Source organism: Capra hircus, chromosome 7, assembly GCF_001704415.2.
Source record: "Capra hircus breed San Clemente chromosome 7, ASM170441v1, whole genome shotgun sequence".
NCBI classification, from domain to species: domain Eukaryota; kingdom Metazoa; phylum Chordata; class Mammalia; order Artiodactyla; family Bovidae; genus Capra; species Capra hircus.
In genome coordinates, this window is record NC_030814.1 from 91,233,223 (window position 1) to 91,255,931 (window position 22,709).

The 22,709-nt window shown below is 50.6% G+C and overlaps 1 protein-coding gene across 2 annotated transcripts; it reads right to left on the reverse strand.

The window, feature by feature from the left end:
• On the reverse strand, positions 1,089–22,489 carry PLIN3 (perilipin 3). 2 transcript variants are annotated; one of them, XM_018049969.1, is made up of 8 exons: positions 22,394–22,489; positions 19,196–19,277; positions 13,622–13,820; positions 13,375–13,457; positions 11,937–12,234; positions 6,930–7,129; positions 5,529–5,654; positions 1,089–1,908 (listed from the first exon to the last, which is right to left on the reverse strand). In XM_018049969.1, exons 2-8 carry the CDS (start codon positions 19,259–19,261, stop codon positions 1,564–1,566), a joined length of 1,317 nt encoding a protein of 438 aa, XP_017905458.1. In that variant the 5' UTR covers positions 19,262–19,277; positions 22,394–22,489; the 3' UTR covers positions 1,089–1,563.

A 22,709-nucleotide genomic window follows, 5' to 3' on the forward strand; every position in this document is an offset into this window, starting at 1 on the left:
TAAAGCTCAATACCAGGGACTTCCCTGGCAGTCCAGTAGTCAAGATTTCACACTCCCAATGCAGGGTGCCCGAGTTCGACCCCCGGCAGGGGAACTAAGATCCCACATGCCACATGGCACAGCCGAAAAAAATTAATGAAATAAAATAAAGCACAAGACCAAAAAGGTTTTTATGTGAAGTATACAGAATGGCCCTGGGCCAAAGTGGGTGGAGAATTTGGTTGCTGTTTTCTCTGTAAGCAAACATTAGCAAAGCATTGGGAACATGGCCAGTCCCAGAAATGGATAGAAATTTTGGAAACCCCAAACTGGCAACCTTGAACTCCTCAAAGCCAGGACAAGTTTCCTGAGTCTGCTGTAACAAACGGCCACAAACACAGCGGCTGGAAACCGCACACGTTATCATCTGACAGTTCTAGGGGTCAGAAGTCTGGAGTCTTTTATATATATATAATTTATATGCATATATGTTATATGTGTGTGTATGTGTGTGTGTGTTAGTTGCTCAGTCGTGTCTGACTCTTTACGACCCCAGGGTCTGTAGTCTGCCAGGCTCCTGTGTCCATGAGATTCTCCAGGCAAGAACACTGGAGTGGATTGCCATTTCATTCTCCAGGGGATCTTCCAGACCTAGGGATCAAACCCGTGTCCCCTGCATTGGCAGGTTGATTCTTTACCACCTGAGCCACCAGGGAAGCCTGATGATAACGGTATCATTCTCTAAAAACATACTAATATGTCTCCAGTCAATAACGTTCAGGTGAAAAAAGACATATTAATATGTCCGGTCAGTAATGTGTTAATTGAATCCCATTTGTAAAGTCTCCTTTGCCAGGTGAGAAATCAGGTCATCAGCATCTTTCGGGGGTCACACAGTTCCCCCACACGCCTGGGAAGGCCCAGCACAGGAAAAGCGGTAGGCTTCTCCCTTCCTCTGGCTGCCTGGGATGTGACAACGGGGGCAAGACTCTGGCAGGTGAGTAGGGGGGATATGAAAGACCCCCCACAGCCCAAGAAGGCCATACAGAGACTCCAGAGTTGTGCAGCTGCTGAAAAATAAAACACACACACACACACATATACACATATATATGAGGCCTGGACTTTGCAGGTAAAATTTATTAAGGCAGCACTGAAGCCTCCCGCACCCAGGGCTTGCTGGGCAGGCCTGAGCTCCCTCCTGCTCCAGACTGTCAGCTGCCCTGCCCCCACCTCACCCCTAAGAGGCCCACCTCCCAGAGGTCCAAGTCCATTAGCTTCAGGCTGATATCCAGGGGCCTCAATGTAGAAAAAGGGTGTGGGATGTAAGAACTATATTCCTGGTTTTTAAGGAAGAAGAAAAATTTGGAACCCTCTAGAAAAAAACATTTTTTTCCCTGGAACTCTTGTCCTGATGACAGATGTGATGCTCAGGACATGCTTCCTCCAAGCATGGAGAGGATGAGGGACAGGTCAGATTTGAGAATGTCAGCCTCCTGAGGTGCGTTCCCAGTGAGGGGTCCCCTGTCACTTGCCGGCCCCTGGGAGAAGCCTGGAGCCCTCTGAGCCCTCCTCCAGCCTCCCCTATTTCTTCTTTTCTGGAGCTTTCTCGACGACTCCAGGGGCGAAGGGGCCCACCAGCCACGTGATGGGTGTGTTCTGGGCCACATACTCCACCAAGTGGTCCAGGGCCTCTCGGGCCCTGGCCACCTGCTCACGGCTCCGTGTCAGGACGCTGCTGGACAGATCCTGGAAGGAGTGGATGCCAGAGAAGGTGGCTTGGAGGTCCTCTACCTGCTGGCGAGCCTGTAGCGCCTGATCCTTGATGTGGGCGGGCAGACCCTGGAGGCTGGAGCCCAGCGAGGCACAGGTGGTCTGGAGCTGCTGGGTGATGTCACGGAACATGGCGAGTGTCTGAGACTCGACCTGCTGAGAAGGGGCGGGTGGGGGCATGACATCAAGACCCTTTTCTTTGGGGGTAACAGGACTCAAGGAGCTTCCCAGGTGGCTCAGCGGTAAAGAATCCACCTGTCAATGCAGGAGATGTGGGTTCGATCCCTGGTTTGGGAAGATGCCCTGGAGAAGGAAATGGCAACCCACTGCAGTATTCTTGCCTGAGAAAATCCCATGGACAGAGAAGCCTGGAAGGCTACAGTCCACAGGGTGGCAAAAAGTCAGACACGACTTTTGACATGACTGAACAACAACAGGACCCAAAGACCAGGAAAGAGGAAATGGGGGTATTCCACCCACCTTGGGGAAAGCCTTTCCCTAGGGCACGGAGGCTCAGAATACCAGCGCTTTGAGTTTCAAACTATGCCAGATAATTGCTGGTCAAACTGAAAAACAGGCACAGAGATATTTTCAAAGAAGATACACAGAACAATAAGCACATGAAAAGATGTTCAGCCTCATTAGGCATCAGGGAAGTGTGGCTCAAACCCACGATGAGACACACCTCACCCACACTAGGATGATTTGGGTCAAAAAAGACGGATATGGGGGCTTCCCTGGTGGTCCAGTGGTTAAGAATCTGCCTGCCAAAGCAGCGGACACCGGTTCGATTCCTGGTCTGGGAAGGTTCCCACATGCCTCAGGGCAACCAAGCCTGTGCACCCCGGAGCCTGTACTCTGCAACAAAAGCAGCCACCGCAGAAAGAGCCCTGTGCACCAAAACAAAGAATAGCTCCCACTTGCTGCAGCTAGGGAAAGTCCGTGCAACAACAAACACCCAGCACAGCTGAAAAACAAGACACATATGGGACTTCCCTGGTGGTCCAGTGGTTAAGACTCCATGCTCCTAATACACGGGGTCCGTGTTCCATTCCTGGTCAGGGAACTAGATCCTGAATGTTGCAACTCGAGATCCTGAATGCCACAACTATGCCCTGGAACAGCCAAATAAATTTGAAAAAACAAGATCGAACAGGCCCTGGCGAGGATGGGAAGAAATTGGAACCCTCATATATTGGAGCGCAGCAGTCACTTTGGGAGACGGTCTGACAGTTCCTCAAAATGGTAAACTGTAAGCCTAAGTAAGCACTTGACTCAGCAATTCCACCCCCTAGACTTCCGCCCGAGAGAAAAGAAAATGCATGTCTGTGCCAAGACTGGTACACAGATGCTCAAAGGGGCGTTGTTCACAGCCGCCGGAAGCGGAAGCAACCCAAATGCCCACCTGCTGGCAAACGGGGACACAGAATGTGGTTCATGCACACACCGCGACGTTCTTCCGCCATATAAAGGGGCGAGGCCCTGACACTTGCTGCCACGTGGACGGACCTCAAGGATATGATGCTCAGTGAGGGAAGCCAGATACAGACGGCCACAGGGCCTATGATTCCACTGATACGAAACATCCACAGAGACAAAATACATTTGCGGTTTCCAGGGCATGGAGGAAGACAGAGACGGGCTGCTGTGATACTGGGGAGACAGTCTCCTCTTGGGGTGATGCATATGCAACACAGTTCATAGTCATACAACCCGTGAATATACTAAAAGCCACTAAATTGTACGCTTTAAATGGGTCAGTTGTACAGTATGCGAATTATATCTCAAAACTTCTTTATTTAATTCTGGTCTCACCGTACAGTATGTGGGATCTTTGTTCCCTGAACCAGGGATTGAACCGGGGCCACAGCAGCGAGAGTCCTGAGTCCTTAACATACTGGACCACCAGGGAATTCCCTCAAAACTTTTTTAAAGTACAAGATACTGAATTTTACACCTCAATAAATTTGTTTTTGAAAAAGTGTTTTTTCTGTTTTGTTTTAATGAGAAGGTCTGGAAGAACTTTTGAGGGAGAAGATGTAAGCAGTTGGGGAGACCATAGTTGAGATAAGAGTCTTTGAAAATTCCTGAGTCTGGGGAGGAAATCAAAGCAGGTAGGGACCCTAGGCTGTCCTGAGCCTGGTCAGCTGAGGACTCTGGCTTTGAACCTGGCCAGGAGGTGCTGCCAGGATCAGTATCTATTTTCTCTTCAGCAGTTGGGGGGTTGGGGGAGATGGTTTTCAGTGGTTAGGGTCTGAATGAGCAACAGTTTTACAGAGATACTCACAATATCTTTAGAAATATCATTTTTTTAACACTATGTGCCTTATGTGTCAATGTGTGTGTGTGTAAAATAGCTCATATACCAGGAAACTCACGCTTTTAAGTGAACAATTCAGTGATTTTTTTTTTTATATAGTACATTCACCAGGTAGTGCAACCAGCCCTTCTATCTAATTTCAGAACATTCCATCACCCCAAAAGAAACTCCAAAAAAAAAAAGGGAATTCCTTGGCGGTCCAGTGGTTAGGACTCTGAGCTCTCACTGCCAGGGGCACAGGTTCGATCCCTGGTTGACAGGTTTGATCCCTGGTCAGGGAACTAAGATCTCAAAAGCCTTCTGGCTTGACCAAAAAATAAAAAGCACAGAAAGAAAAAGACACTCCCTCCCCACTTACCCCTCTCCCAGCTCCCAGCAACCACTCATCCACTCTCTGTGTCAACAGATTGGCCTGTTCTGGACGTTTCCCATCAACGAAATCCCACCCCGTGTGTCCTTCTGTGCCTGCTTCTCTCACTGAGCATCGTGTTCTCAGGGTCCGTCCACGTGGCAGTGAGTGTCAGGCTCCCCTCCTTTTCACAGCTGAGTGATGCTCCCGTGTGTGGAAGGACCACATTTTGTGATGCATCATCTGCTGGTGGACATCTGGGCTGTTCCACTTTGTGGCTGTTGTGACTCAAATACTGCTATAAACATGTATGTTCATTTCACCTTAATGACCCTGCCGATGGTCCTGCACCCCATTCACAGATGGGGAAACTGAGGCCCAGCGAGGTTAGGCTGAGAACCTACAGTGCTAGGATATTAAAAGAGTCCCTAATACAGAGAGGCTATGGTTCAGAATGAGGCACGAGAATTGTTTAAAGCAGCAACTCAGTGAAAGCCTGGATGAGGGGCACCACAGGTGGCAAAAGTCAGGGCTCGTTCAAGAGACCAGTGCTTGCCATGGGCTGGAGGGGCCAGAGCGTGCTAGCGAGGAGCTGTCGTGAGGAGCCTGGCGGGCACATATGAAGGATGTCACGGGACGCTGGGATGGGGGAGAGGAGTCACTCACTCGGTCGTGTCTTACTCTGTGACCCTATAGACTGTACTTGGCCAAGAGCCTCTGTTCATGGGATTTTCCAGGCAAAAATACTAGAGTGGATTGCCCTTTCCTCCTCCGGGGGATCTTCTCGACCCAGGGATTAAACCGGCGTCTCCTGCGCCTCCTGCATCGGCAGGCAGATTCTTTTATCACTGAGTCACCTGGGAAACCCAAGGAGTCAGGACTCAAGAAAATGGAGCATGACTTAGAATTCAGCAGGTGGAGACCCATCCCAATCAAGTGCCCTGTGGTTCAGAAGCAATAACTGCACCCAAGAGTAGAAATCCAGGCAGGCATCCTGGAGGAGTTGTCATCAGGTCCTGAAGGCAGTTAATGGGAGGAGAGGCTGGGGAAAGTGTGTGGAGAGGGGAGCCAGGGCCCCAGGCACCCAGTGCCACCCCAGGTAGGTACCTCTGGCTTGGCCGCGTCCTCCTCCGGGCCCTGCAGCCGCTTCTGGTTCCAGCCAAGCCACATCTGGTGTAGTTTCTCCTGACCCTCCACCAGCTTCTGATCGACGCCCTGCTTGATGGTTTCCATCTAGGGCAGAAGGAGATAGACGGTGGCTGCCTCAGGGCTTGAATGAAGCTGGGAGAGGCTCTGGGGATCCACAGGAACGCTGGAAGAGGCAGGAATCCACAGGGAGCCCAAGGGGTTGGAGCCCTGAACCCTAGGATCTTAGGCTGTGACTGCATTTGAAGACAGGTCTTCAAAGTGATTAAGCTAAAAAAATTAGGGTGGACCTAAAAGATGCTTGCTCCTTGGAAGAAAGGCTATGACGAATCTACACAGCATATTAAAAAGCAGAGACATCACTTTGCCAACAAAGGTCTATTTAGTCAAAGCTATGGTTTTTCCAGTAGCCATGTATAGATGTGAGAGTTGGACCATAAAAAAGGCTGAGTGCTGAAGAACTGATGCCTTCGAAATGTGTTGCAGAAGACTCTTGAGAGTTCCTTGGACTGCAAGGAGATCAAACCAGTCAATCTTAAAAGAAATCAACCCTGAATATTCATTGGAAGGACTGATGCTGATGCTGAAGCTCCAATACTTTGGCCACGTGATGTGAAGAGCCGACTCAATGGAAAAGACCTTGACACTGGGAAAGGTTGAGGTCACAGAGGATGAGATGGTTGCATGGCATCATTGACTCAATGGACATGAATCTGAGCAAACTCCGGGAGATAGTGAAGGACAGGGAAGTCTGGTGTGTTAGAGTCCATGGGGTTACAAAGAGTCGGACAAGACTTAGCAACTGAACAACAGCAACGTTTTTATATGACTGGTGTCCTTAAATAAAAAGGGGCTGTTAGGTGGACTTCCCTGGTGGTGCAGTGATTAAGACTCTGAGGCTCCACTGCAGCGGGCACAGGTTCAATTGCTGGTTGGGGAGGGAACTAAGCTTCTGCATGACGCACAGCGTGGCCAAAAAGAAAATAAATGAACGAAATTTTTTTTTAAGGGGGATGTTAGGACACAGACGTATGACAGGATGACCAGGTGAGGACACAGAGAGAAGACACCATCCACACGCCAAGGAGCGAGGCCTCAGAAAGAACCAACCCTGATGACATCTGGATCTTGAACTCTCAGCCCCTAGACCTGTGAGGCAGTGAATGTGCGTTAAGCTGCCCAGCTCGGGGTACTTGGTTACAGAAGCCCCAGCAAACTCAACCAGGACTGCAACCGCACAAGCCGGCCCACGCAGACATGCAGACTGGGGAGGAATAAGCCACCAGGCTTGAGGCGGGCTCACTGGGGCGTACGCTGCTCGCCACTGCCCTCGCCACCGAACCCTCTCACCATGGACCTCACCAGGATAAGCGTCTGTGACAGCTGGTGAAGGGCCTCCTGTGCCCTCTGCCTGGTGTTCTGCAGCTTGCCCAGAGAGTGTTCGTAGGCCCGCTGGCGCAGCCTCTCCGACAGGGAGCCCAGCCGCACGAAGTAGCTCTGCTCCTGGCGCTGCTGGGCCACCGAGGCGATGTCGAAGCCCTCAAGGGACGTGGCGAGGCGGGCTGCGGTGGGGAGGCAGGAGAAGCATGGTGAAGGCAGAGTTTATGCCCCGGTCTGCAAGTGTAAAAGGGTCTCCCTGCCTGGGCTTTTTCCTCATCTGTGAAATGGGTAGGATGGGGGCCAAATATACTGGGACTAAGAGGCCTTAGACTAATGTGAGGGTCTGAAAACTACGATCCTTGGACTGTATCTGTCCTGCCTCCAGTTTTATATGATCCAACCAGTGAATACAATTGTGCATGTTCGTTATACGCTGTCTACAGCGGCTTTCAAACTATAGTGGCAGAGTATGTGGCCTCTTAGCCTGCAGAGATGAAAATATTGCCTGTGAATTCCTGGTTGGTCCGGTGGCTAAGACTCTGCATCCAATGCAGGAGGCCTGGATTCGATCTCTGGTCAGGGAACTAGATCCCACACACTGCAACCAAGAGTTTGCATGCCTCAACTAAAGATTGCGTGTGCTGCAACTAGGACCCCGTACAACCAAATAAATAAATAATATTTCTTAAAATATATTCATTATCTGATCCTTTACAAAAAAAGTTGGTCAATGCTGCCTGTATAGGTCCTAGCATATATTAATAGTGGTTAATCTTTTACAATGTTCTAGGTGCTCTGCATTGGAGAAGGCGATGGCACCCCACTCCAGTACTCTTGCCTGGAAATCCCATGGATGGAGAAGCCTGGTAGGCTGAGGGTCAGACACGACTGAGCGACTTCACTTTCACTTTTCACTTTCATGCGTTGGAGAAGGAAATGGCACCCCACTCCACTGTTCATGCCTGGAGAATCCCAGGGACAGGGGAGCCTGGTGGGCTGCCGTCTATGGGGTCGCACAGAGTCGGACACGACTGAAGCGACTTAGCAGCAGCAGCAGCAGCAGCAGCAGCAGGTGCTCTGCATGCATTTCGTCTTTTTTTTTTTTCTGGCCATGCTGTGTGGCATTCGGGAATCTTAGTTCCCCGACCAGGAATCAAACCTGTGCCCCCTACATTGGAAGCCCAGATTATTAACTACTGGACCACCAGGCAAGTTCCTCACATGTATTCTTGTTAAATCTTAACAGTTCTAATAGGGAAGTGCTGTCATCCCGTTTTTACAGATGGGGAAACTGGGGCTCAGAGAGATTAGTTGACTTGCCGAAGGTCACACAGCTGGGGCTCCACAAGTCAAGATCTGACGCTAGGCCCCATGTTCTTATCCATGACACTTGACTCTCCATGAGGAGAAGTCTGAGCCACAAGAGAACCATCTTCACAGCAGTTAAGGAAAAGTTAGGACTGTCTAGTCCAGAAAATACCCGTAAAGTTACAAGGTAACAGGATGGAAATCCATCTGTCTTGATAGTTTTTTCCTATCTTATTCTGCTCCCTGTAGACTTTAATATAGTAGCTCTTAAAGTCTGAGTTTTGTAAGTAACCTTATCTGGATTTGAAATGCCCTCTAACAGGGTCTGCAAATACAGCCCCTGGGCTGAATGCCACCTACTTTCGTCAACCAAACTTTATTGACATGTAGTCATACCCGTTCATTTACCTACTGACTACGCTTCTGGGCTACAATGACAGAGTTGCATAGTTGGAACAAAGGCTGTATAGCCCCCAGAAAGCCCAAGTTATTTACCACCTGGCCTGTCAAGAAAATGTGGTCCCCTGAAAAAGAGTTATACTTAAAGATAAAAAAAGGAAGCCCCCTGGTGGTCCAGTGGTCCAGACTCCAAGCTCCCAGTGCAGGGAGCCCAGGTTCAACCCCTGGTCGGGGAGCTAAGGTCCCACATACCGCAACTGAGAGTTCGCCTGCTGCAACTACAGGGCCTGCCTGCCACGACAAAACTTGAAGATTTGGTCTGCATTCTGCAACCAAGACCCGGAGCAGCCCAATAAAATAAATAAATAATTTTTTTAAAAAGTAAATAAAAGTAAAAACTAAATGAGAAAGATAACTAACGAGGACCGACTCTCTAGCAAAGGGACCTACACTCAATATCCTGTAGTATATTCTCTTCCTCTAATGGAAAAGAGTCTCAAAAAGAATATATCCATGTATGTATGTAAAGTGGAATTACTTTGCTGTATACTTGAAACTACCACAAATTGTAAATCAATTATATTTCAATAAATTTTTTTTACCTTCAAAAAAAGGATTATACAATGTATAAAACAAATAGATAACTGAACAAAAATACTAAACACCCGGGACATTTAAAAGCAACAAAAACAAAAGTTGGCATCTTGGGAAAAACAAACTTGCCCCATTTTCCTGACCAAAGGCAAGTCTGCAAAAACTAAATCCACACCAACAATATTCTGAACCCAGGCTACTGGTCACAACTTCTCCATGGCCCTCTGCGAACCCTGGAGCTCTGCCCTCAGAAGTGAAAGGAGCTTTGTTATTTAGGCCAAGGTTGTCTGGCAACTGACTCACTGGAAAAGACCAATGAGAAATGACTCATTGGAAAAGACCTGATGTGGGGAAAGATTGAGGGGACAACAGAGGATGAGATGGTTGGATGTATCACCAACTTGATGGACATGAGTTTGAGCAAGCTCTGGGAGTTGGTGACCGACAGGGAAGCCTGGCGTGCTGCAGGCCACGGGGTCACAGAGGGTCAGACACGACTGAGCAACTGAACTGAACTGTCTGGCAGAGTCCAGGCATGTGGGAGCAAGCTGGCAGGGCCCCTGGAGGGGGCAGGTGCCCTTGGCAAAGGGGAGACCCAGGAGATGGGGGGAGCAGGGCTGTTCTGGCAGGAGCCCGTGAGCAGCGTCCCAGCTATAACATGGTGCCTTAACTCACAGACTCCCCAGCACCTGAAGCCCCACTCTGCACAATGATTTCATCCTTAGTTGCTGTTGTTTATTCACTAAGTCGTGTCTGACTCCTTGTGATCCCCTGGACTGTAGCCCGCCAGGTTCCTTTGTCCATGGGATTTCCCAGGCCAGATTAGTGGAGCTGGTTGCCATTCCTTCCTTCAAGGGATCTTCCCCACCCACGGATCTAACCCACGTCTCCTGCATTGGCAGGCGAATTCTTTACCACTGAGCCACGAGGAAAGCTGTTCATCCTTAGCAGATGGACACAAAAGAAAGAAAATCAAAGCTGGTCAGATAGATCTGTTCTCTGAAGTGGCTCCCAGGCCTGGCTCACAACCTGCCTCCCTGCAGACTCTGCATCTTCCCCTGCCTTCTGCTGACCAAGACTCACGGCTGCATCTTACTCCGTCTGAGCACTAGGCGGGGCCAGCAGGCACTGAACTTGGTGTGCAAGATGGAAGACATCAGCCGGATCCCTTCCTTTAAGAGATACAGGGTAAAGTTTTGAAAACTCAAAGGCCAAGTGACATGAGACCCTCAACCCAGGAGCTGCAGGGCCTGAGATCATTGGCCCTGCTCCCCCTGGATGGAGCGTGGGGTCTGGGTACACGTGGCCCTCAGGGACCCTTGTTGCCATGGGCACTGGTGTGTGCAATACTGGTACAGCTGGAAGTCCCCATCACGGTGTGCAAAAGATGGCTGTGCCTTGAACGCAGGGCCAAGGCCAACTCCACGAGCCATAGGTATATGAAACCACGAGTAGGACTGGCCGCTTTGTCTCAACTTTCACCCCTGGTTTATTCCTGCCACCATCTGGTCCAGCCCCATCACAGCTCACCTAGACCAGCAGGGTCACCTGAACCGGTCTCCTTCGCTTCCCACCCCCAGTGTCTTTCCCACAGTAGCCACCAGAGGGCGCCTGTGAACACTGAGTCAGGCCCCGCCCCCTCTGCTCTCAGTCTTCCAGGGTTCCCATCGCCCTAGGGGTAAAAGACCAAGTCCTCCCATGGCTCACCATCTGCTCCTGTACCCTCGCTGCCCTTCCCTCCTCCCTCTCTCTCCCAGGCTCACTCTGCTCCAGCCACACATGCCTCCTCCCTGCTCCTCCCACACACATCAGGCACCACCCTGTCCCCTGGTCTCTCTGCTCAGACATCAGCACAGCTTCATAAACCTCAGGGCAAGGTCACCTCCTCAGAAACATCTCCTTTAATCTAATTTCTGTACCCTTTAGGTTCCATGAGGGCAAAACTTTGTTCACTAACATATCCCTAGAACCTGGAAGCAGGTTTGGCATATAACCGGTGCTCAGGGTTTGAACAAACAAATAGATGCCTGGGTATGGGTGGAATGATAGAGAAGTTTTTCAGTGATTTTATTCGGGGACTTGAGCACCTGCTGGGCACCAGACAGGGGACACAGCTTCTGCTTTGTGGAATCAATGACTAGAGAAAAATCAGAGCCAAGCTGAGGTTTCAGGACACAGTATGAACAAGGAATGGTGTGATTTTAGAGGTCTTATGGGGGTGTGTGGCATGTGAGCACAAAGCTGGAGGTGGAAGGGAACGAGTCATCTAGATGTCATGTAAGGGTTTCTGGTAGAAGAAAAGGCCAGTGCAAAGGCCCCGGTGTGGGAACATGGTCAAAGATGGGCAAGGAGGCCAGTGAGGCTGGAGCAGAATGAATGAGGGCAGGTGGGTAGGTACAAGGGAGCTTCCAGGAGGATTGAGGCTGTTACCAACAGGGAGATGGGAGCCCTGGAGGGCTGCGGGGAGAGGAGGGGCCTGAGTGCTCACAGGCGCCCTCTGGAGGCTGCTTCAGGGAGGACAGATACCATGAGCCAGGGCAGAGGAACCAAGCTGACTGAGGTGGGCTAAGACAGAAGGGGAGAGCGGGCAGGGACCAAACAGCCTGTGAGCGACAGACTCCAGGTGGCTAGGAGGGACCCATATCAGATGGTCTGGGGAGGGGCCCCAGAGTCAAGGCCTGCACTCACCGAGCTCAGCGTCCGTCATGGGCAGGTGGTTGTCTACCCACTCCTCCGACTTGCCCAGCACTGTGTCCACCCCGCTCAGCACCATCTGGCCCACACGGGAGCCCACGACCGAGTGGACGCCACTGGCCACCATGGACTTGGTCAAGTCTACGCCGCTCTGCACAGCACCCCGGGTGACGTCCACTGCCTCGGTGACTCGGGAGGCCACAGTGTCCTTGGCACTGGACACCGTGCTGGACACAGCCTGTCGGGCCCCTGACACCTTGGACGACACAAGCTCCTTGGTGTCTGCCAGGACCTACAAGAAGGGCCAGCATCAGCATCTCCATTCTCCCCTCATACCTGGGTGCCCCGACCCCTGCACCTCTAGAAGGGGTGGGCTGGAGGGAGGCGCTCCAGCTCCCGGGTGACCCTGAAGGGTGAGAGCAGTTAAGATCACATGCTCTGGGGCTGGATGGCCCAGTTAGAGTCCTTGGCTTGATATATCCTAGCTGTGTATCCTCAGGCAAATCACTCGACCTCTCTGGGCCTCCACTTCTTCGCATGGTGTTATGGGCTAAAGGGTACTGAAGCCCCCAGGACTTCAGAATGTGACCATATTTAGTGATGAGAACTTTAAGGCAGTAATTAAGGCAAAATGAGGCCATCATAGTGGATCCTAATCCAGTCTGTCTACATGCCTTGGGGCCAGAAAACCAAATCATAAAATAGAAGCAAGACTAACAAATTCAATAAAAACTTTAAAGACGGTCCACATCAAAAAATCCAAAGAAAGTAGATTAAATAAAAAATAAAATTTAAAATAATTAAAATTAGTAACTGAGTTCCTCAGTCATACTGGTTGCCTTCTAAGGGCCCAACACCCACATATGGTTGTTGGTTTCCATATTGGATGGTGCAGAGAAAGAGCATGTGCAGAGAAAGTTCAGAGACCCGGCAGCCTGGTCCACAGAGAAGGAACAGCATGTGCAAAGGTCCTGAGGCAGCTCTGAGATGGGTGTGTTCACTGTCTCTGCTTTTCCCTGCCTCCACAAGATGAAAGTTCCATGAAGGCAAGGGCTCTGTATCCATCACCCTATCCCGTACATGTGGGCACTAATGTGACTAAACTGGAGGATGGAGGCCAGCGTGGACAGAATGGAGCAACTGAGGTGGGCGTAGAAGGTCAGGAGGCAGTGGAGCTAGACCAGGTGGGACCACCAGAAACATTCTGGCTTTTGCTCCAGGCAAGGTGGAAGACCCGAGGGGGCTTTGGGCATACCTGGCTGGTGTTCAGAATGTTCCTCCAGCTGCCCAATGGGGAGAGGGTGGGCGAATAAATGTGGTCACATTTGTCTGCTATGGGTTAAGCTGAGACCACAGACCCCCTACCCAGGTAGGCCCCCAGTCTTAGCGGAGCATCCTCCCCACCCTGCCCCTCGTGGAGGGGGTTAGTCACCTTCTCCGGCGGCTGCTGCAGGATGGGCAGATTCTCCTCCAGTTTGTCCAGCCCTCTGTGGGCGTATTCACTGGCCGAGGTGACTGTGGGGGTGGGGATGGGGGTGGGGGCGATAGACAGCTGATGGTTACTGCGCATGCACATCCCTCGGGGTCTCTAGGAGAGTCCACAGACACTGCCCCGCCTCCCCCACCCGGAAATAGGCCGGAGTGACTGGATGGTCCATGGGCTCCCATGCTTCACTCACGCTGGGGTTCCAGCTTGGACAGGATGGGCTGGGCCCCACTGACCGCGGCAGCCGTGAGGGTCTTCACCCCCTTCTCGGCTGCGTCGCAGACAGTCTTAACGTGGGGGTGGCTCTCCTTGGTGGATGTGTAGGCGGCGGACACCATGTTGCAGGTGGAGCTGATGAGGGGCATGCCGGCCACGCGGTCCACCACGCTGGGCTACGGGCAGAGAGGCTCAGGCTGCGGACGTGGCTCGTCTCCCCTCCCTCTGCACTCATTTGGTTGCACAAGCCAGGAACTCCCTGGTTCCGCCAGGCGCTTCCTCTGTCTCGGCCTGGCAGCTCACTTGTTTGAACATGACCTTGACACCCACAGTGTGCCAGGCAGTGACAAGACATGAGAACCCCACTGTCCTGGAGCTCAGGTCTAAAACTGACGTCAGTAAACTATGCCCCCAACCCCCCACCCCAGGGCCAGCCCACTACCTGCTTTTCCTTTTGCCTATGTTTTTTTTCTTTTTTCTAACAGCATTATTGAAATCTAGTTCAAATGTCAGAGAATTTCACCATTTTGAAATGCACGATTCAGAGGGTTTTAGTGTGTTCACAAGGTTGAGTAACTCTGTCTAATTTCAGAACTTATTGATCACTCGCAAAAGAAACTTGCTGTCACTGACTGTCACACCCTTGCCTACCGGCCCCTGGTAACCATGACTCCACTTTCTGGCCCTGGATTTGTGCCTGTTCCGGACGCCTCCCAGAAAAATGGAAGCGCACGTGGCCTTTTGTGTCTGGCCTCTTTCGCACAGTGACATTTTCAAGGTTCCTCCAGGTAGTCGCGTGTGCCAGTGCTTCACTCCTTTTTTAAAAAATTGTGGTAAAATACACATAAAATTTACCATTTAAATGATTACGTGCACAGCTCAGTGGCACTAAGTAGACTTACACTGCTGTGCAACCGTTGCCAGCATCTGTCTCCAGATTCTCAGCTTCTTAAACTGAAACTCTGTCCCCTTGAAACACTGATTCCCCTCTCTTAGCCCCTGGCCCCGCCATCTACGTGTCTCTATGGATTTGGCTCCTTCAAGGACTCTTGTGAGTGGGATCAGACAGCACCTGTCCTTCTGTGCCTGGTTTCCCTCACTGAACACGCCTTCAAGCTTCGTCCACACCGCACTGCATGTCAGTGCCTCCCTGTTTCATGGTCTGATATTCCATGCTACCTGGTTTTCGTGAATAAAGTTTTATTGGCACATGGCTATTCCCATTCATTTATGTATTGAATATAGCCATTCCTAACTTACAAGAAAGTGAAAGAGGAGAGTGAAAGAGCTGGCTTAAAGCTCAACATTCAGAAAACGAAGATCATGGCATCTGGTCCCATCACTTCATGGGTAATAGATGGGGAGACAGTGGAGACAGTGTCAGACTTTATTTTTCGGGGCTCCAAAATCACTGCAGACATTAAAAGACGCCTACTCCTTGGAAGAAAAGTTATGACCAACCTAGACAGCATATTCAAAAGCAGAGACATTACTTTGCCAACAAAGGTCCATCTAGTCAAGGCTATGGTTTTTCCAGTGGTCATGTATGGATGTGAGAGTTGGACTGTGAAGAAAGCTGAGCACCGAAGAATTGATGCTTTTGAACTGTGGTGTTGGAGAAGACTCTTGAGAGTCCCTTGGACTGCAAGGAGATCCAACCAGTCCATTCTAAAGGCGATCAGTCCTGGGTGTTCATTGGAAGGACTGATGCTACAGCTGAAACTCCAGTACTTTGGCCACCTCATGCAAAGAGTTGACTCATTGGAAAAGACTCTGATGCTGGGAGGGATTGGGGGTAGGAGGAAAAGGGGACGACAGAGGATGAGATGGCTGGATGGCATCACTGACTCGATGGACACGAGTCTGAGTGAACTCCAGGAGTTGGTGATGGACAGGGAGGCCTGGTGTGCTGCGATTCATGGGGTCACAAAGAGTCAGACTCGACTGAGCGACTGAACTGAACAGAACCTACAAGAGCAGAACTGAGTAGTCAGACAGGCCTTGTGAGCCTCAGTTTCCTGACCCATAAAATGAGAATTCATTTCTGTCCTAAAGGAGTTGCAAAGGTGACCCATGTGAAGACGCATACAGAAGACTTAAGTCTCATAGGTGCTACCTGGAAAATTTGTTCAATCACCAGTCCCAGGAGGTTGGGAGTATTATTCCAATTTTACAGACAGGTAAACTGGGGCAAGAAGAAGCTAAGTAAGTCATCCAAGGTCACAAAATTAGCCAATGGCAAAGCTGGACCCTGGACTCAGGCAGTCCTCCTTCAGCGTTTGCCCAGGAGGTCTCTTCAGAAGTTAATCACAAATTTACCACAAAATCCAGCAATGCTGCTTCTGAGTCTACCCTAGAGAGAGGAAAACACATGTCCACATAAGACTTGTACATGAATGTTTTCACCAGCACTATTCACAACGGCCAAGAAATGGAAAAAATCCAAATGTCCATGAATTCGTGAATGGATAAAGAAAATGTGGTATAAAGCATGTTTTTAAAAATTCATAGCCTCCAAGAACTTCCCTGGTGGCTCAGTGGTAAAGAATTCACCTGCCGGTGCAAGAGGCACAGGTTCCATCCCTGGTCCAGGAAGATCCCACGTCCCACGGAGCAGCCAAGCCTGTGCGCCACAGCTAACAGCCTGTACTCTAGAGCCCGGGAGCTGAAACTACTGAGCCCTGCCTCCTAAAGCCCGTGCTCCACAATAAGCCCGTGCTCCACTGCGATGAGAAGCCCCCAGTTGCCACAGCTAGAGAAAAACCCACACACACGCACACGCACACACACACACACACACACACACACACACACACACACAAATATAGCCTTCGAAGGGCTAACAGGCAGAAAAGACTCTCCACATCACAATTAGTTAGGAAAATTCAAGTCAAAACTGCAATGAATACCACCTCACACCCCACACTCACTGTGATGGCTACTATCAAATGAACAGGTATTCATAAGCGATGGTGGGAACGTGGAGAAATTGAAGGCCTTGTGTGCTATTAGCGGGAAAGCAAAATGCCACCCCCACTATGGACAACACTATGGTGATCCTCAAAACACTAAAAATGGAATTACCATATGATCCAGCAGTTCCACTTCTGGGTATACAGACAAAAGCATTGAAAACAGAATCTCAAAGAGACATCTGTATACCCATGGTCAAAGAAGCTTTATTCACAACGGCTGAAACGTGGAAGCAAGCCGAGTGTCCTGTGGTCCATGCACACAGTGGGACAGGATTCAGCCTTCAAAAGGAAATTCCGACACAACACGGGTGAACCTTGAGGACATTATATTCGGTGAAATAAGCGAGACACAGAAGGACAAATACTGTATGATTCCACTTATGTGATACCTAACGCAGAAGGTTCTACTTTTTTTTCAGCTGTGCCTTGTGAAAACTCAACTCCATGACCAGGGATCCAATTCTCACCCTCTACAGTGGAAGCACAAAGCCCTGAGACCACCAGGGAAGTCCCAGAAGGTTCTATTTTTACAAACATGATTCTACTTATTTTGCTTCTACAAGATGTCCAATAGGTAAATCCATCGGCAGGAAGCAGGTTAGTGGTTGTCAGGGGCTGGGGGAGAGGGGAACGGGCGTGACTGTTAGTGGGTGTGGGGTTTCAATTTGGGGTGAGGAAAGAGTTCTGGAATAAGACAGTGATGATGGTTGTACACTGTGAATGTACTTAATGTCACTGACCTGCACACTTCAAAACAGTTAAAATAGTATATTTTTATGTTATGTGGATTTTTCCATAATTTTTTAAAAGGAATGAGAAAATTAATAAGGACCTACTATATAGCACAAAGAATTCTACTCAATATTCTGTAATCACCTATGAAAATAGAATCTAAAAAACAGTAGATATACGTATAACTGACTCACCTTGCTGTATAGCAGAAATGAACAACATTGCATTAATACAGTATATTATTAATTGAATTAATAAAAGTCAACTGTTGCTGTTGTTGTTTAGCCGCTAAGTCATGTCTGATTCTTTCGTGATCCCATGGATGGTAGCCCACCAGGCTCCTCTGTCCATAGGATTCTCCAGGCAAGAATACTGGAGTGGGTTGTCATTTCCTTCTCCAGGGGATATTTCCAACCTAGGGATCGAACCCTCGTCTCTCGCATCCTGCATTGGCAGGAGGGTTCTTTACACAGAGGCACCAGGGAAGTCAAAATACTCCAATAAAAATCAATTTTTAAAAAAGTCAGGGGACAGAGCACCGACAGATGCTATCAATACAACACAGAGGGACCTCAAACAGATAACGCTCAGTAAGAGGAGCTAGATGCAAAAGGGTATTGTAGCGTATGTCTCCATTTATACGAAATGTCCAGAACAGGCAAATCAGCAGAGACAGAACCTAGATAAGGGGTTCCCAGGAGAAACAGAAATGACGAGTGACTGCTGGTGGGTACAGGGTCTCTCTTGGCGGGAGATGAGACATGTCCAGTGTGGTGGTGACGTCTGCATATGGGTAGTTTACTAATAATCATTAAGTAGTACTCTTCATAAGGGTAAACTTTTTAAAAACGCTTCATCATCTTTTTTTTTTTGTTTTGCCTTGTTACAGGGCATGTGGGATCTTAGTTCCCCCACCAGGGATTGAACCTATGCCCCCTGCAGTGGGCATGCAGAGTCTTAACCACTGGACTTCCAGGGAAGTCCTCATAAGGATGAATTTTATGGTATGTGTGTATGCATGTGTTAGTCACTTAGTCATGTCAGAATCTTTGAGACCCCACGGACTGTAGCCCATCAGGCTCCTCTCTCTGTGGAATTCTCCAGGCAAGATCGCTGCAGTGGGCTGCCATTTCCTTCTCCAATTATGGAGTGTGAATGATACCTCTTCCCTGGTGGCTAAGATGGTAAAGCGTCTGCCTACAATGTGGGAGACCCGGGTTCAATCCCTGGGTTGGGAAGATCTCCTGGAGAAGGAGATGGCAACCCACTCCAGTATTCTCGCCTAGAAAACCCCATGGACAGAGGAGCCTGGTAGGCTACGGTCCATGGGGTCGCAAAGAGTCGGACACGATTGAGCCACTTTCACTTTCTATTTTAAAAAAACTGTTTATTAAAAGGGGCTTTGGGGAACTCCCTGGCAGTTCAGTGGTTAGGACACCTAGTGCTCACTGCTGAGGGCTTGGGTTCGATCCCTGGTTGGGGAACTAAGATCCCAAGAGTCCTGGCATGGCCCAAAAAAAAAAAAAATGTAGCAGGGGGAATTTTATTTAAACTGAGAAGAAGAAGTGGAAATAGAAACTGACTTTCTTAGAAGGAGGACTCTGATATGTGTATTAGAACTGCCTGGGGGAGCCAGGCAGTTCAAACAGAGCTGCACCCCTGTTCTCCCAAGAGCCCTTGGAACCCCAAGTTCTCCCACCTTCACCTGTTAATGGGGTACCTGCTAGGGTCTAGAACTCGACCCACTTGGAAGGGTGTCTCTCGACCCCCCTGTGCTGCCAGCAGCCTTCTGCCAAGGCTCCCCGTGTGGGAAGGCCCTCCCACAGATCCCAGGCCTTCCTCACCTGCTGTACCGGTTCCTCTGCCGTCACCTGGGTGCTGGCAGCGGCTTCGGTCTCGTCAGCAGACATTTCTCAGAAGCGCGCGCTGTGAACAGAAGGACTAGTCAGGGCACAGCCTGCTTCTCGCTTCCCTCCATGGGTAAGTCCGGGTTCACCCCTGCCCTCAGGGCTCCCCCACCCCTCCAGTTTCCTAGAACTCTGCCTCTAGATCAACTACATGCCCTTGTGAGCCTGTTCAAAATGGTGCTGACTCATCAGGTCAGAAGTCTGCATTTCCAACAAGCTCCCAGCTGCTGCTCGAGCAGCTGGTCTTGGGGCCACAACTTCAAGGGCAAGGTCTGCGCACAGCCCTCCAAGGGCTCACCTGTATCAGTTGTTGTCGTTTAGTCACTCGGTTGTGTCCAACTCTTTGTGACCCTGTGGACTGTATCCCACCAGGCTCCTCTGTCCGTGGGATTTCCCAGGCAAGAACACTGGAGTAGGTTGCCATTTCCTTCTCCAGGGCATCTTCCCCACGCAGGGATCAAGTCTCCTGCATTGGCGTGTGGATTCTTTACTGCTGAGTCACCTGGGAAGCCCCACCTGTATCAGGATTATGGTGCAAAACCCCTGGAGTTGGCAAGTTGCCAGTTACTACTGGGTTTCAAGACATCTTCCCTTTGACCCAGAAACCTCACTTTGGGGACAGTCTCATACTGGTACTGCCACGTGGACAGAGATGTGTGTACCTGTGTTGCTGAAAAGAAGGGCAATAAAGATAGATAACAATGGTAGCCCAGGGCAGTGGCTGAAGACTGTAAAACTTACACATAATTGACACAGCCCATGTCTGGGAAGATGCCGTGGAAAAGGGAATGGCTACCCTCTCTAGTATTCTTCCCTGGAGAATCCATGGACAGAGGAGCCTGGCGGGCTACAGTCCTTCGGGTCGCAAAAGAGTCGGACACTACTGAGCGACTAACACAAGATATTGTTAAGAGACCAAAGGTGTGAGTGGGGCTAAAGTTTTTGCTTATAAATCTTTAAAGAGACACAGGAAGAAAGATCGTTATAGCTGGGGCAAGCCTCTGACTTGTGAGCCAAGTAGATAATATTATCTGTTCAAAAAAAAAAAATAACGTTGAAAAAAAAAGCTAGAGAGACCATGCCTGGCCCCAGTGCAGGTCCATCATGTCAGTTTCAGGGATGTGGGGAAATCAAAAGAGAGGTTCCCTGCGTGAATCTAATGCACATATTTGCAGGCAAGACAGCAGCCGCAGGTGCTCCACTTTCCTGGCCAGGTGGAAAAACTAGAGCCTCGTCAGATTACATTTCAGGAGTCCCAGCCCCACCTATGCTGGGCAAGTGGGCAAGAAGCTGATAACCTCGTAACTGATAATCTCATAACCTGATAACCTCAGTCCTCTTATCTGTAAAATGGGGCTAAACCTTCCTTAAGGCTGGTTCTCCAAGTGCTTCTTTTTTTTTTTTTTGGTCATACCACATGGCATGTTCCCTGACCAGGGATCAAACCTGTGCTCCACCTGCAGTGGAAGCTCAGAGTCTTAACCACTGGACCGCCAGAGAAGTCCCCTCACAATGAATGACCCCAAAGGTCATTCTAGAAGCCTCTGGTGAACCCCTGACCTCGAGTCTGAGCATTTTCTTCCAGACATTGTGTTTGCCATTCCCGAATTGGAACCTAGGCTTCTCAGAACCTGGGAAGTGGGTAAAGACCCTGCCTGCCAAGGAAGGAGACATGAGAGGAGGGTTCGAACCCTGGGTCGGGAAGATCCCCTGGAGAAGGAAATGGCAGCCCACTCCAGTATTCCTGCCTGGAGAATCCCATAGAGGGAGGAGCCTGACAGGCTCCAGTCCACGGGGTCACAAAGAGTTGGACGTGTCTGAAGCGACTTAGCGTGCACACACAAGAGTGGAACCCGGCAAACCCATGTTTTGAGAGCACCAGTTCTGGTGTCCAAACTGGGTTCTAATCCCAGCTCTGCAACTTGCTGGCTGTGGGAGCTTAGGAAGGCAACACCCGTTCTTGGAGCCTCACTTCCCACATCTATGAAAGGGAGGTAACCATTCCTAGCACAGAGTCCCTGCGGATTGGAGGAGAGATTGCGCGTGCGCACTTAGCTTGGGACCTGGCATGTAGCAGGCGCTCAGGAAACGGATCCATTTCACACCACTCTGTCTTCCACACAGAAACTGGTGAAACCAGCCAGGATTGAGCTTCTGCTTGGTACAAAGGTCCCCCACAGGGGAAGTGGGGAGAGAAGGCACATCTACCCGGGTGATCATCACCTGACTCCTGTTCTCCCCCTCATCTTCCCCAGAGTCTGAGTTCAGCTGGACGGCACACAGGTCCTCCCTCCCATCCGTTTTGTCCATCCAGTCCCTCTGGAATCGGTTTAACCAAGGACGGCCATTGCAGATATCACACCCCCCTGCCCCATAAAAGTCCTTGGGGGTCAGCAACCTGCCTGCAGCGGGCCTCAGCTGTGAGAGCAAGAACTGGCTGAAACTGGAGTCACGCAGCCGTCCAACTGCAGCCAGGATATGCTAAGATCCAACTTCCAGAGTTCTCCCGAGAAGGAACCCAAGACTTGGCTCTGGTTTTACAAACGTCCCAAGGACTCAGATAAAGGGTAGGCCTTCCCACCGCCACTTTGTGCAATCCACTGGCCACACCACCCAGGAAAAGGGGGCGGGATTGGCCCCAGACCCTCCCAGAGTCAGCTGGGGTGCCAGAAGGAGGGCAAGGGAGGGGCCAAGTCCCCAGGCGGCAAAACCATTTGGAGAGGAAGGGGCTTTGCTAGGCAGAGGGATTGCTCCTCTGGTCGGGGTTGGGGGGGAATTTCTACGCGGAATGGGCTACGGCTTGTCTCCAAAGTGCGTCAGCAATGCAGGAGGATGTGGTTTGGGACGGGGAACTTGGACCCCCGCCCCATGCTGCCACTTCTAGGGTGTTCTTTCGTGCGCCTCCCCCCCGCCAAAGTCCTAGATATTGAGAGAAGAAAGTCTGAACGTCGAAGCCTGTTCCAGAAGTTTAATTTCTCTGGGGAGGGAAGAGTGCTCAGCCCAGGCTGACCCCTCTCCAGGCCGCGGAGACGAGCAGAGTCCACAGGAAGGCCCTCCCTGTCCCTACCTCCCTTAGGGCACCCCAGGACTCAGCGGACCCTGCCCCAACCTCAATCGGGGCCCCTCGCCTCTCACCGCGGTCAGCGGGACGTCCAGGGCGCAGCCGACACTACTTCAAAGCCAGCTCCAAAACCGTCCTGGGCCGGACCAAGACCAGCGTTTATATTTGGGGGCGGGCGCCCGGGAGTGACGGGTCGGAGGACCAATCTGGTTGGGAGCCGCCTGCCGCCAGGCCACGCCCCTCGCCCGGCTTGGGACGTTGGAGCCACAAGTGAAGTCCAGGAAAGGCTGAACTAGGGCGCCCTCCCAACTGTACACCCAGTTGGCAACACCCGTACGACCCCGGAGCCAGCCCAGGAGACCTTCCCCGTCTGGGACCCTGGGAACTCCG

Coding starts and splice junctions, on each gene's coding strand:
- PLIN3 (XM_018049969.1), bottom strand. CDS start 19,261: ATGTCTGCTGACGAGACCGAAGCCGCTGCCAGCACCCAGGTGACGGCA. Junction 7,130..11,936: donor CATGACGGACGCTGAGCTCG/GTGAGTGCAGGC, acceptor TCCCCACCGCAG/CCCGCCTCGCCACGTCCCTT. Junction 5,655..6,929: donor TGTCACAGACGCTTATCCTG/GTGAGGTCCATG, acceptor CTTCTGCCCTAG/ATGGAAACCATCAAGCAGGG.